General features: G+C 39.9%; 1 protein-coding gene across 2 annotated transcripts in view; it reads left to right on the top strand.

Annotated features, from left to right (window-relative positions):
* Positions 1-3441: 3441 nt before the first annotated feature.
* The window catches only part of LOC131228002 (ERAD-associated E3 ubiquitin-protein ligase component HRD3A), a 44320-nt gene continuing 34434 nt past the window's right edge, over positions 3442-13327 (top strand). The window contains exons 1-3 of one of the 2 annotated variants that reach the window (XM_058223817.1): positions 3442-4081; positions 4809-5300; positions 9993-10208. In XM_058223817.1, the coding sequence (XP_058079800.1) occupies positions 3533-4081; positions 4809-5300; positions 9993-10208 (1257 nt within the window). In that variant the 5' untranslated portion in view covers positions 3442-3532. The remainder of the gene's footprint in view (positions 4082-4808; positions 5301-9992; positions 10209-13327) is intronic. The other variant, XM_058223816.1, reaches the window with a different exon arrangement.

Below are 13327 nucleotides of genomic sequence, written 5' to 3'. Positions count from 1 at the left end.
AGGCCTCAAATACACAACATGGGCCTCATCACACGGGCCTCATATATACAACAAGTGGGCCCTGCACCTGGGCCAAAGATACATCATGATGGGTCTCATGGATGGGCCGCAATATACCACATTGAGCCCCATCATATGGGCCGCAAATACATCACTGCGGGCCGCACAAATGGACGACATATATATACAATACACACAATACGGCGGGCCGCATACACGGGCCTAATATACATCATCAAGGGCCACGACCCATGGGCCAATGCATATAACATCGGGCTGCATTAACGAGTCGAATCAAATGGGCCGGTACAAATGGGCTGAGTCAAATAAGCCGAGTCAAGTGGGCCGCTCCAATGGGCTCATATACATCAAATGGGCTGCATCATGTGGGCCCAAAATACATCAAATTGGTCATACCAAATGGGCCTCAAATACATCTCATCGGGCCTCATCAAGTGGGCCTTAAATACATCAAATGGGCCACACCAATGGGCTATACTAACTACACCCTTCATCCATTGCTAGAGATCATTTTAGAGCATTATTCAAAAATCATATCTAAAGGATCATCTGGACCATACCATAAATAATAGTGGTGATAAAGATTTCCATCATTAAATTCCAGTGGGCCCCACCATACGGATTATTTCCCATCCAGTCTGTTCATAAGGTCACAAAGACCTAGATTTAGAGGAAAGACAAATATCATATTGGTTCAAAACTTCTGTAATCCCAAAGGGATTTCAATGGTAGACGGTCAAACCCACTATTTGCTGTAGTGTGGTCCACCTGATAACTGGATCTATCTTATTTTTAGTCTCAAGCCTTTAGGACGAACTCACCAAATGAATGGACAGTTTGGATGTAACACATGCATCAGTGGTGGGGCCGTGCTGCACCCAGCAAGTCACCAAGGTGGCTGCTCAAAGCTCCTGCCCGTCCCAGCAATAGGGATGGACGGTTGGAGATCAGGTCAGCTGCATCGTCCACCAACTAGATGGTGCAGATAAAATCATACATCATGGTGCGGTCCACATAGTGGCCCACCTCTAGTATAATATATATATATATATATATATATATATGTATGTATTACAATGGCTGAGATCGCCCAGACCCACCGTCCAGACCCATCTGGACAGTGATGGTCTACTCATTAAAGGTGGGTTTACACGTTCATGTGGGTTCCATGTGAGAATGGCCCACCAAAGATACAACTATAATATAATATAATATATTATATATATATATATATATATATATATATATATATATATATATATATATATATATATATATATATAAGGGTAGCCCAGATTCCACCGTCCAGATGAGTTTGGACGGTGCAGATTTTTTTTTAATTATAAAGGTGGGTTCCGCGTGGAAGTGGCCCATCAGCAAAAGGTATTTTATTGTATTATATACTATATACACATATAGCTATATACGTGTGTGTGAGAGAGAGTGAGGGCTGCCAGCGTCCAGCATCTCTAGACGATGGATGGACGGCTAGGATGAAAATTCATCCATCATAGTAGGCCCCACATGAATGGATGGTTTCGGTGGCCCTATGCAACATGGTGGTCCTACGTCAAGTGGGCCACACTCTTGGATCAAGTTGATATTTGTATTTTTCCTTCATTCAGGCCCGTCCAAACGGACTACCATGTGGGTCACTCGTTGGATGGCATGAATAAAGATATATACTTCATAGTGGGTCACACACACATACCAGGTGGGTCACAAACCGCTTCATCATCATCGCCATACAAGGAGAGAGAGAGAGAGAGAGAGAGAGAGAGAGAGAGAGAGAGAGAGACGATGGTGGAGGGACCCCACCACTATGGGTCCCTCATGATTACATCACATACATCAAAATGAGTCCCACCTACAAGTGGGCCCTAAAATAAGGATCAACGGTGGATCACCCACCCATCGGCCTCCTTTGGCTTCTTGGAAAGGTAATCGCTTTAGCTTCGATCTCAACAGAAGTGATGAGGTTTTGATGGTTGAGATGGGAGGTGAGAGAGATGAAAAATGGGCGACACTTGTTTATGGGAGAGAGAGAGAGCTTGGACATTGAAAGCTCTCATGGGAGTTGAGGAGTGAAGATAGAAATGAGAGGGAGGGAGAGGAGTAATGGACGAAAGGGATGGATGGTATGGGTGATGTAAGGAATGAGAATGGGAAAGCATGGGTTTGTTTGAACTTGTGGTAAAAGAGGGATGGGTAGGGAGAGAGAGAGTTGACTTGTGGAAAAGAGGGAGTGGGTGTTTTGTACTTGAGATATAGTGGGGTGACATTGAGGTATGGTGGTGTACTTGACTTGATTTGATGTGACGGGTCGTAGAGATTCTCTCGGAATTCATGACTCGTGGCGTTTCTTCGGGATGAACGCGGGCCCACATCTCCTGGCCCGGGTATCGGATTGATTTTTGTATAATGTCGTGAACTAATAAAAAAACACGGATGAACAAGGTGGATATTTTAGAAAATCGTGGTGGGCCCCACGTAGCATCCCCGCGCATGCGAACGACTTTGGCAGGAAATCCGCTTTCCGGTGGATTCGATGATATTTTAATGGTGAGGATTCAACTGTCCTTTGGTGTGGTCCACCTAAGATTTTGGTATCTTCATTTTTGACATCATGGTTAAAATGAGCTGTCAAAATGGTTGGACGGTGTGGATTTAAGGCAAATACATCACTACGAGCCCTACAGTCAGGGGTCTTACCCACCTCGGTGGATCCCGGGGTGGAGTTTGCGGGCCTTCTCTGACCACATTGTGCACTTCTTCCTTCTCTGACTGCATCGTGCACTTCTTCCCTTCCCCATGGGAAGCGGATTGGCTGGTGTACCTCACACCAGCTGTATAACTGCTGTATTGATGTTAGAAAGTTCTGTGACTCTTATCACAAAGTAAGTATATCTTATATCCAAACCGCCCATCCATTTGGAGATCTCATCTTAAGACTTGAGATGAAAAATAAGACAGATTTAACTATCAAGTAAACCACATTGAAAAAAGTAGTTGGAGATTGCATGTGTTGAAACCTTTTCTTGGGGTCATAGAAATCAATATGAAAGTATTTCTTCTTCTTAATTCAGGTCTCCGTGACCTTATAAATAGATTGGATGGAAAATAAATGTTATAGTGGGCCCTACAAACTTTTTAACAGTGAAAATTATTATCTCTCTGCTATTTGTGGTGTGGTCCAAATGATCTTTGGATAAGACTCGTTTTTTGGATAATCCTCTAAAATGATCGCTAAAAATAGATGAACAGTGTAGATATAATAAATGCATCACTGCGGGGGCCATGTAACTTGGATCTCCTTTGAACCGTTCGTACAACTCTGGAGCTCGAGGAGCGTCAGTGCTCGTCTTCGCACGACACGTACCTACGGCAGCTATATAGCTGGTGTGTGGTACACCAGCCGATCCGCTTCCACTTCTATGTACGCTGAAATTCCCCAGAAAACCCCGTCTCTCTCTATCTGTCTCTCTCTCTCGTCTGTCCCAAACAGGGATCCATGCGTCGCGGCAAACTGCTCTCCCATCTGCTCATCTTCTCTGTCCTCGTCCTTTCTCTCCTCGCCCTCTCCGTCACAGGACGCCCCTTCGTTCTCCTTCTCAGCAAAGACGATCTCAAAGACAACCCTTCCTCCTCAGATGACTCGCCGGGTGACTCGTCCGACTGGGACGAGTTCGGCGATTCCCAGACTCAGTCCGAAGATGATCTCGACCCAGGCTCATGGCGCCCCATACTCGACCCAACCTCCTCAAACTCCTCCTCTTCCTCCTCCTCCTCCGAAGAGGCCATCTATTTCGACGGCATCCGTAGCATGATCTCCGCGGCCTCGGCCGGCGACCCCCGATTGATGGAGGAAGCTGCGTCTGAGATCGAGGCCTCGGCCGGCCGGGGCTTCCCGCACGCCCAATCGGCGTTGGGGTTTCTGCACGGCATGGGCTGCATGAGAGATCAGAGCACTGCGAAGGCGTTCTTATACCACCACTTTGCTGCGGAGGGCGGCAACATGCAGTCCAAGATGGCACTAGCGTACACATACTTCCGGCAAGAGGTAAGGAGAATATTCGAAAACCCTAAACCTAGAATTGGGATTCTGGGCGGGGCCCACCTGCTGGTAATTTTGGTTGGTGCTGGGATTTACTCCAGCAATGGATGATTCTGTTAATCTGATGATTGGCCTGTCAGTTGACTGTCATGAAATACAGAGAGCGGTCTGTATGCAGCACAAAAGAGTCCAAGGATTGGATCGCTGGGATTGTTCGATACCTCCCCCTGCCAATGTGTTGCCTCCTGGACAAACGGTGTGGATCACTGTATGGCAGGCTAGAATGGATGTGCTGCATGCTTCAATGAGCTCCCCTGACCCATTGGACAATCCAAGCCATCCAATAATTGGTTTGCAAATGGGTAGGTGGTGGTCCATATGGAATGGGACTATTATTAGTCCACCAATCAAATTGCTGGGATTGTTTAGTTGAGGAGATTTCTGGTCCTGTTTGTAAGGTTGGCCCTGGATTGGCAATGCCAGAATGAGCACATGAAAATCTGAACAATCTTGGTCATTAGATAAGTGGGCCACAAATGGACAGTTAAAATACAAGTATAATGTCTTACAATTGGGATGGCTGGGATTGAATAAGAGGAGATTTTGGCCCCCATTCTTGGTGGGGCTCACCAGATGATCACTGGAAGGTAAACCTTGGCACACCGAAATCGCATCAGATAACAGATTCCACATCCAGAAATATAATTACTTCATTTATTTTTATATTTTATAGATGTATGAGAAGGCTGTTAAGCTTTATGCCGAACTAGCCGAATCTGCAGTGGCGAGCTTTTTGATCTCCAAGGACCCACCGGTGATCGAGCCTATCAGGATCCATGCTGGAGCTGAGGAGAACAAAGAAGCATTGCGGAAGTCACGTGGAGAAGAGGATGAAGACTTCCAGATTACAGAGTACCAAGCACGGAAAGGGAATGCTGCAGCAATGTACAAGATTGGCATATACTATTATTTTGGCTTGAGAGGGGTAAGGCGCGACCACACGAAGGCACTTTCTTGGTTTTTGAAAGCCGTTGAGAAGGGGGAGCCAAGATCGATGGAGCTTCTTGGTGAGATCTATGCGAGGGGAGCCGGAGTGGAGAGGAACTACACAAAGGCGCTTGAGTGGCTTACGCTTGCATCAAAGCAACAACATTTTTCAGCATATAATGGGATGGGTTATTTGTATGTCAAAGGATATGGAGTGGACAAGAAGAATTTCACGAAAGTAAGTTTCTCTCAGTGCACTGCTTTTCCTTTTATTTCCACATTCTGTTGCTGGAGAGGGTGCTCTTTTATTGTATTTCACCCATTTTGAGGTAGGATAATGAGAAAGAATAAAAAAAGAGGATGAAACTGGATTGTTGCACAAACCACACAATTCAAAGAGGCTGATGCTTTTGGGTTTTCCCCTCTGCAAGAGAATATTTTCTCCCAATAGTCTTATTTAAAATAAAAAATAAAAAATTCCAATCTCATAATTCATAAATCAATCTATTCATTGAAATGGCCTTAGAGGTCTTGTATAGACCATTTAAAAAATAAAATAAAATTAATTCCAATCTTAATCTTCAATCCATTCATAGACATGGCCTTAGAGGTCTTGTATAGGCCCAAATACAAAGGATGAATATTCAAATATATCTTTAAATCCTGACTTTACTAATTTAAGATCTTCTAATCATATCCTAAAGATTGACATCTAAATTTCAAATCCAAAAGGGAAATGACAACCAATGCTTTCGAAAATGATACCGTATAGCAAATTGTAATAAGAATTGAATTGTATCGAATTGCAAATCGTGTTGTAAATTGTAAGATTTTTCTAACTTTATTAGGAATTGGAAAAAATATGCAAAATATTTAAAAAATAGAAACTCTTCAATCCTCCATTTCCCATCGATATGCACCAAGTACTACCACCATGCCATGATAGCATTAGAGGATTCTCGTCTTTCCTTTATTTTTGTCATTCAAGAAATTTACCTTTAAAAAATACAAGAATCTTGAGTAATTTGTGTTCTTTTTTTACCTTTCTTAAGCATAGAATTACGTTGTAAAAGCAACATTTGATTATGTAGACTGATGAAAAAAGATATTTATATTTCTAACCATCATTACCACAATACATATGGATCAACATGATCACAATCATCTATAAAAAAAGTTCCAGATAAGTCATGCATATGGTATTAGAAAAAGGCTATTTTACGATCATAATGGATGTTACATAATGGTAATGGTGGTGTAATGACCAATTTGAAAAAAAAAAAAAAAAAACGGCCTGTAATGGCAAATATGGGCCTGTAATTTACCGATACAGGGCTGATTTTTCCTTGAAAAAAGTTTTCAACTATTACAATTTACAGGGCCGTAACGACCTTTATGGCTTGTATCATAATAGCCATAAGGCCGGCCATTAAGGCCACCGTCGCCATTAATGAATATCAATTTGGCGTTTCAAACTATTAAGAAGTAAGAAATCATAAGAAAATACAAATTGATTTAAAGTCGAAGAGAATATCTATCATACTATCTCTTATAAAGAACAAAATAAAGTAATTGACCTCTTCTAAATGATTCTTAAAGCCCTCACCAATTTAAAAACATAAAATGAAAGCCAACTAAAGCTTAAAATGGAACAGAACAAGTATAATTTGAATCATAAATCGGGATTTGAGTCGTAAATCATAGGATTCAAATCATAGAATCATAAGATTCATCTAAAAAGGGATTCAAGGTGGGATTCAAGTCACTTTGCTTAAGATTCTACTCAAATCGTAAACTGTAAATCGTAAATTGTAGGATTTCGACAACATTGATGACAACTAACAAGAATCTAAACCTTAAAAGATCTTCCCTAAATAGGAAACAACTAATGACTTAAAGACACAAGATCCTATTAAAGATTTTCCAAGACAACCCGAAGTGGAGAAGTAATAATGACATGATGACACGTGAGATCTTATTAAAGATCCCTCCAAAATCTTTATTCAATAAAGGCTTCAAAAAATCAAGCCAAAACCACAGATGGATCTATAAAAACTCTAAACATAACTCCATGTGTGTGGCCTATTGAATGGGCTATAGGACCCACAAATTGGGATTTTGAGACACATATTTATCGCATACTTGTTGTGTTCTTCCCACTTACGTTATCCACTTGGCTTTAAAAACCCTGTTCTTGAGCTGATGGACGATATGGATTCATCACCAGCATTCGCCTTTGTCTAGCTTCGTGGCAGGGAATTCGTCTTTCACTTATTTGTGGTTCATGTCTTCCAAGATGGCATGCATCTCTTCTTTGATAGTATAATTCCTTGTATAGATATATCTATATTCTTAGTATGATAAAGCACACATATATACAATATTGTATTAAAGCATGTACTCATTTACTTTATATATATATATATATATATATATATATATATATATATATATATATATATATATATATATATATATATATATATATATATATATATATATATATATAACTTCCTATAGGCTTGCACTAGGGGTTGGCATTGAGCCCATACCTTGTTGCATTGTTCACAAACTAGTTAGCAAAGCATTTGCAAGAAGAGATCCATGGTGTTTGTTGTTTGCAGTTGGCATAATTTTGATTGACAAGACGAGGGAGGCATAAGCACAAAACAAGATTTATGGGAGGGATGCTTTTGAATCTAAAGGATTTAAAATTAGTCAGACTAAAAAAGAGTATATGCAGTGCAATTTTAGTAAAATAGGAGTGGAAATGAGGATTAGGTTGAGATTGTTGGCCAAGAACAAGTGTCCAAAAATGACCACTTTTGATATCTTGGGTCAATGATTCATGAGAGTTGAGAGAATGAGATTGTGAAGGATATTGCCCATAGAATTCAAGCTGGGTGGAAGAATGGAGATTTGCCTTTGGAGTTTTGTGTGATCATTTTGTACTAATCAAACTGAAAGGGAAATTTGTAGGATGGCTTTAAGAACAACCATGTTTTACGATAGAGAATGTTGGGCAGTTGGAACATGTTCATAGGATGAGTGTATCTGGAATGAGGATGCTGAGGTGGATGAGTGGCAAGATGAGGAGAGAAAATTAGAAATGAATGCATTCAGGGGAACATAGAGTAGCACCAATGGGTAAGAAGATGAGGGAAGGTATGATCCATCCAGCAATTGTGTCTGCGATTTGGACAAATTTGGATGGTCAATGTGTACATCGAACTGTCACCTCCATTTTCTAAATGGTGCTAAACTAACACAGGAGTTAGCCTAGGAAGAAATATCAAAGAAAAACTTTGATACTCTGGCAGAGTGTGATGGATGATCTAGAGGCAATAAGAGTTATGCTAGCAGCACATGTGTAATGAACTGTTTATATAGTGGGAACTGGGAACCATTCTAGATTGCTTATTTAATAGTAATCATGAATAAATAATTCCTTAACTGCTCGATTTCTCGAAATCTAATGGATGGTTAACATCAAAGCTAATCAACAGTTCATCTTTAACTAACCTTTCTACATCAATAATATAACCTATCAGTGCTTGGTGCGAATGTCTTAATAAATTTGCTGTTATCTCTCTCTGAAAAAAACAACCATCAATGCCTGGCTGCATGGTTTAGCTGATTTAATTTGTGCAACATAAACTCTGCATCTTCAAGTGCAAATGACCGTATATCATCCACCACACTCCCAAAGTTTCGAATAACTTGTAAGTTTCAAATAACTCTTTATTATCCAATCGCACCCAAACTTGTAACTAAAAAAGCACACACAGCTCATCTTTTGGCTCATCTGGGTACACTGACTGGGGTGGGTTGATCATCACTGAATCAGTTGACTCGGGCAAGTCAGAGCTGAGTCAAATGTGAGCCGGTTTTCTTGAACTCGTCCAAGTCCTGAGTTGACTTTTATTGTTTTTTATGATCTTTATTTCTTTCATTTTAAAAAAAAAGAAAGATATGATTTTTTACTTGTTCCGTTTTTGTTATTTGGAGGTTAAAGACTCCAGAAGTCAATTTTCATCAGGTCAGGCCAACGGACATTGTTATTATGAAAGAATGGCTTTATTCATGTCAAAAACACAATGAAAGATAGATTCTTGTCTCCTCTTTTTCCTTTATTTTTTCATTTGCTGCATTTTTCAGCAAAAAAGTTCACATCAATTAGGTCTAATGTGGCCTGTATAATCCTTGTTTTTCTGCCCCACTGATATGCAATCCAGTACTTATACTTGGAACTCGTGTTTTTTGCTCTCTTGCAAGTTATGGGTGGAAGGCTAAGCTTCTTGTACAAGACAATTTGATTAAATTGTAACAAAATGAATTAAGATTGTAAATCAAAATTCATTACGCCATGTTAGATTTCCCCTTGAATTTGTGGCACTTGTTGGATCATCTAAGAACTTTGGCTTCTGGATGTGCCTAGGAAAGCCAACAGATTTCCTATCTGCTCTATCATTTCTTCTACTTCAAAATTTCCATTGTTACTACTAGAAAAAGATTGTGATGCAATTCCTTAACCGACAATGTCTGAGAGAAGCAGCTATATTTTCTTAGAACATGGCCCGTTGATCACTTCATAAACTACTTGCCTAACTTGATGAGCCATAGAATAATCATCTGTCCGAGTTCTTGATAAAATTCAAGGGCAGAGTACTGGCTGGCAACAGGTTGGGCTTGGGCTGAGCAAATGACCAAGTTTGAAGAGGGCGAGCCTCAGGACCTTGCACTTGTCACCCCTAGCAAATCACATGTACATCAAAAAATGGTAATGAAGCAGCATGGGGGGTTGACGAGTCCTTTTGGAAATCAAGTTCTCTTGCTTTGCCATTTTGATGGAACTGTTTCCCAACAAGTTTATTGTAAGATAGACTACTGTTTCATTAGTTGTTTTTCAAAGCTAATCTGTTCTATGCAGGCAAAAGAGTACTTTGAGAAGGCTGCAGAGAATGATGAGCCTGGTGGGCATTATAACCTGGGGGTACTATATCTCAAAGGGATAGGTGTGAAGAAGGATGTGAAGACAGCATGCAGGCATTTTATAACTGCAGCTAATGCTGGTCAGCCAAAGGCCTTTTACCAGTTGGCAAAGATGTTCCAGACTGGCATTGCCCTCAAAAAGAATCTTCAGATGGTAAGTTCACTTATATTTAATCTTCTGTTTATATAGGGAATTAGGCGTACTTATCGCTGGGATGTTCCCTGCTGAATCTCTACCTGCATTTATGGTGTTTGCTCTAGGATTTTATAAAGTTTGCAAACCATCCTCCACTAATTAGTAACTTAAGAACGTTTGCCATGCAAAAAACAAAAAGAAAAAGAAAAAAGAATGTTTACCATGCAAAAATTAGTTACATTTCCTCACTCATTTTTGTATGACTACATGCACTACTTTTTGCATATGCAGTTGTCCACAAGGTGTTCCGTATCTATTACGATACGCCCGTAAAGGCCAATACGTATAGGTAACGGTCATGAACATTATGCGATACGGGGGTGAAACGGGGCAGTTGATTTTTTGGGACCGTATCGGCCGTTACAGTGGACGTAAAGGCCGTTACAGGGCATAACGACCATTACCCCCATAGTGGTCGAAAAACGACTACTTTTTTATTTCTATTTAAATCCTTTTTCTCCCCATTTTTATACTTTTCTCATTCCAAAAACTCTCGTAAATCATTTTACAATGGATTTTGACCACTCTTACCATAGTTTTAAATATTAAAATCGTAGATTGAAGTGATTTGGGCGAATAGAAGCTCCAATGGCCTCTTTTTTTTTTTTTTTTTTTAAAATAAATTGAAAAAGTGGTCTTTATACAAATTTTCTTATTTCTAGTTTTAATGCTTGATTGTGATGCATAAACATTAGATACATATAATCGTGTTCACAAATTCACTAGACAGCCCGATACAACACTCTCACCAAAGAGTGGACCATTCCACTATCATAAACATGTTCAAAACAAAAAATGAATACATATTTGGAATATTTACATTATTCTTGATTTTCTAAATATTTTTTCAGAATTTTTCGGGCAAAAGAAAATTTTCAACCGTTACGGTGGTCGTAACAGTCGTTATGCCCTTGTATCGGCCGTTATAGACGATACCCGTATCGGTAATGGTGGTGACCGTTATGGCCACTGTTACTGATACGGAATACCTTGGTTGTTCATTACATGCTTCTGGTCATAATATAAAATTAGCAACTTGCTCATGTGTGCTTGCACTCGTTTGTGCATATGCAATTATCTAGGTATTTACTTGTCCACACTGCAAACACACACACAGGGAGGGAGGGAGAGATGCGCTCCCACTTGCTTGCACCACTCTTGCAGCCAAATTTGCCGCTTCTCTGCATGTTTCTTGCAACTATACTCCTACCATCAGATGCATCGACTCATGCTAGGCTTAGGGCCCAAAAATCAGGTTGATTTGTGATTCAGGTGGGTTTGTGACCTCGTTGAGGCATCAGGTGTTGTTTCAAGCAGGTTAGTGTCCCTAAAGAAGTAAGGGTACAAACGAGGTTGAGGGGAGAATGGTGATGATTAGAGGCGTTTATGGCTTTATGCGGGTGATACCTATTTGGGGTTAGGAAATGAGACCATGGATTTGGGAAATACATGAATTTGCATTGAATTTGGATATGCTTTATGCTCCCTCCAATTCTAACTCTATGCTGCCACCATGCATCTTCATAATCATCCTCTATTTCATTCAAAGCATTGGGTCACAAAGACAATAGAAATTAGGTTGTTTCTAGCAATATTCGAAGTTAATTGGGTAATTAATGTAGGGGCATTTTTACACCTGGCTTGAGTGGGGTGGCCTGTGGTATGCGGAGGCACACTCGAGGTGGGTGGCCCGTGGAAACCATGTGATTTGGGGCCCGTGTAAGGCGGAACTCATGTGATTTGGGGCCCACAATGGAGGTTCGGCTGAGGACGTAACCTATGGATGTGGGGCCTGGGCTATGAGATAAAGGGATTAATTCGCCACGCTCTATGAACTCGAGCTCTTAGAGCAAGTGGTTAGTTGTCCTACATCAGTAATACTGCCTTCAGTAGACCTATTCAGGGCGTGGCATGTCGGGTTTCTAGCAAAGGAAGAATCAATAGTTTGGCGCATGGTCTTGCTTGCATTCTTGTGGAGAACGAAACAGGTGATGCTATCTCAACAAACTAGGTTCATGGGAAAATGTAGTTTGGAAATTTAAAGGAGAATTCTTAGAATGGGCCTTTAGGGTAAAAGAATGTAAGAGAGTAAATTTTGTCTTTGCTTAGGTTGTAATGATGGGGTTATATTTTTTTTCCCACTTCGACTTTCATCTTAGCAGTTCATCAATAAAATTCAGTTAAAAAAATCCAAATACAATACAACTATGCTCCATTCCACTCAACAGGACCAAAAGTCTGCAACTTGTCAACTCTGCAAACTGTAGAAGTTACCAAAACAAATAATCAAAAACCACTTGTTTAATAAATAAACAATATATATATATATATATATATATATATATATATATATATATATATGGCAAATGTACAATGAAGAAACAAAATAAATGCATCTTCTAATAAAAATGGTTATTCATTTTATTTTTATTTTTATAATACATTGTACAAAAAGATAACATTTATATGTACTCATTTAGTATGTAATCACTTTAAATAGAATCAGCAATCCTCAACAAAAAACGAACAGGGGAGATTTGATCTATGGTTTCCACAAATCCCTGCCCCAAATCCCTCATCTATGTTGGAAATACCTTGTAATGTCCCTTTTAAATCCCAACATTCATGATTTTCTCCAGTCTAATTGTGTGTGAAAATTTTTTCGGCTCTTCTTGTATTATATATAGTAGAGATATGCTCTATGCTCCCACCAATTCTAACCCCATGCTGCCACCATGCATCTTTATAATCATCCTCTATTTTGTTCAAGCATTGAGTTACAAAGACAATAGAAACTAGGTTGTTTCTAGCAAATATTTGAAGTTAATTGGGTAACACCTCCTTTAGTAGACGTTCTATTTAGGTTGTGGCATGTTGGGTTTCTAGCAAAGGAAGAATCAGTAGTTTGGCGCACGGTCTTGCTTGTGGTCCTGTGGAATATTTAGGGAGAACGAAACAGGTGATGCTATCTCAAGAAACTAGGTTTGTGGGAAAATCTAGTTTGGAATTTCAAAAGAGAGGTGTTAGAATGGGCCTCTGGGTAAAAGAATGTAAGAGAGTAAATTTTGTCTTTGCTC

The sequence above is a fragment of the Magnolia sinica genome, chromosome 15 (assembly GCF_029962835.1).
Source record: "Magnolia sinica isolate HGM2019 chromosome 15, MsV1, whole genome shotgun sequence".
Lineage (NCBI taxonomy): Eukaryota > Viridiplantae > Streptophyta > Magnoliopsida > Magnoliales > Magnoliaceae > Magnolia > Magnolia sinica.
Note: the sequence above shows the minus strand (reverse complement) of the source record. Positions and strands in the feature narration are given on the sequence as shown.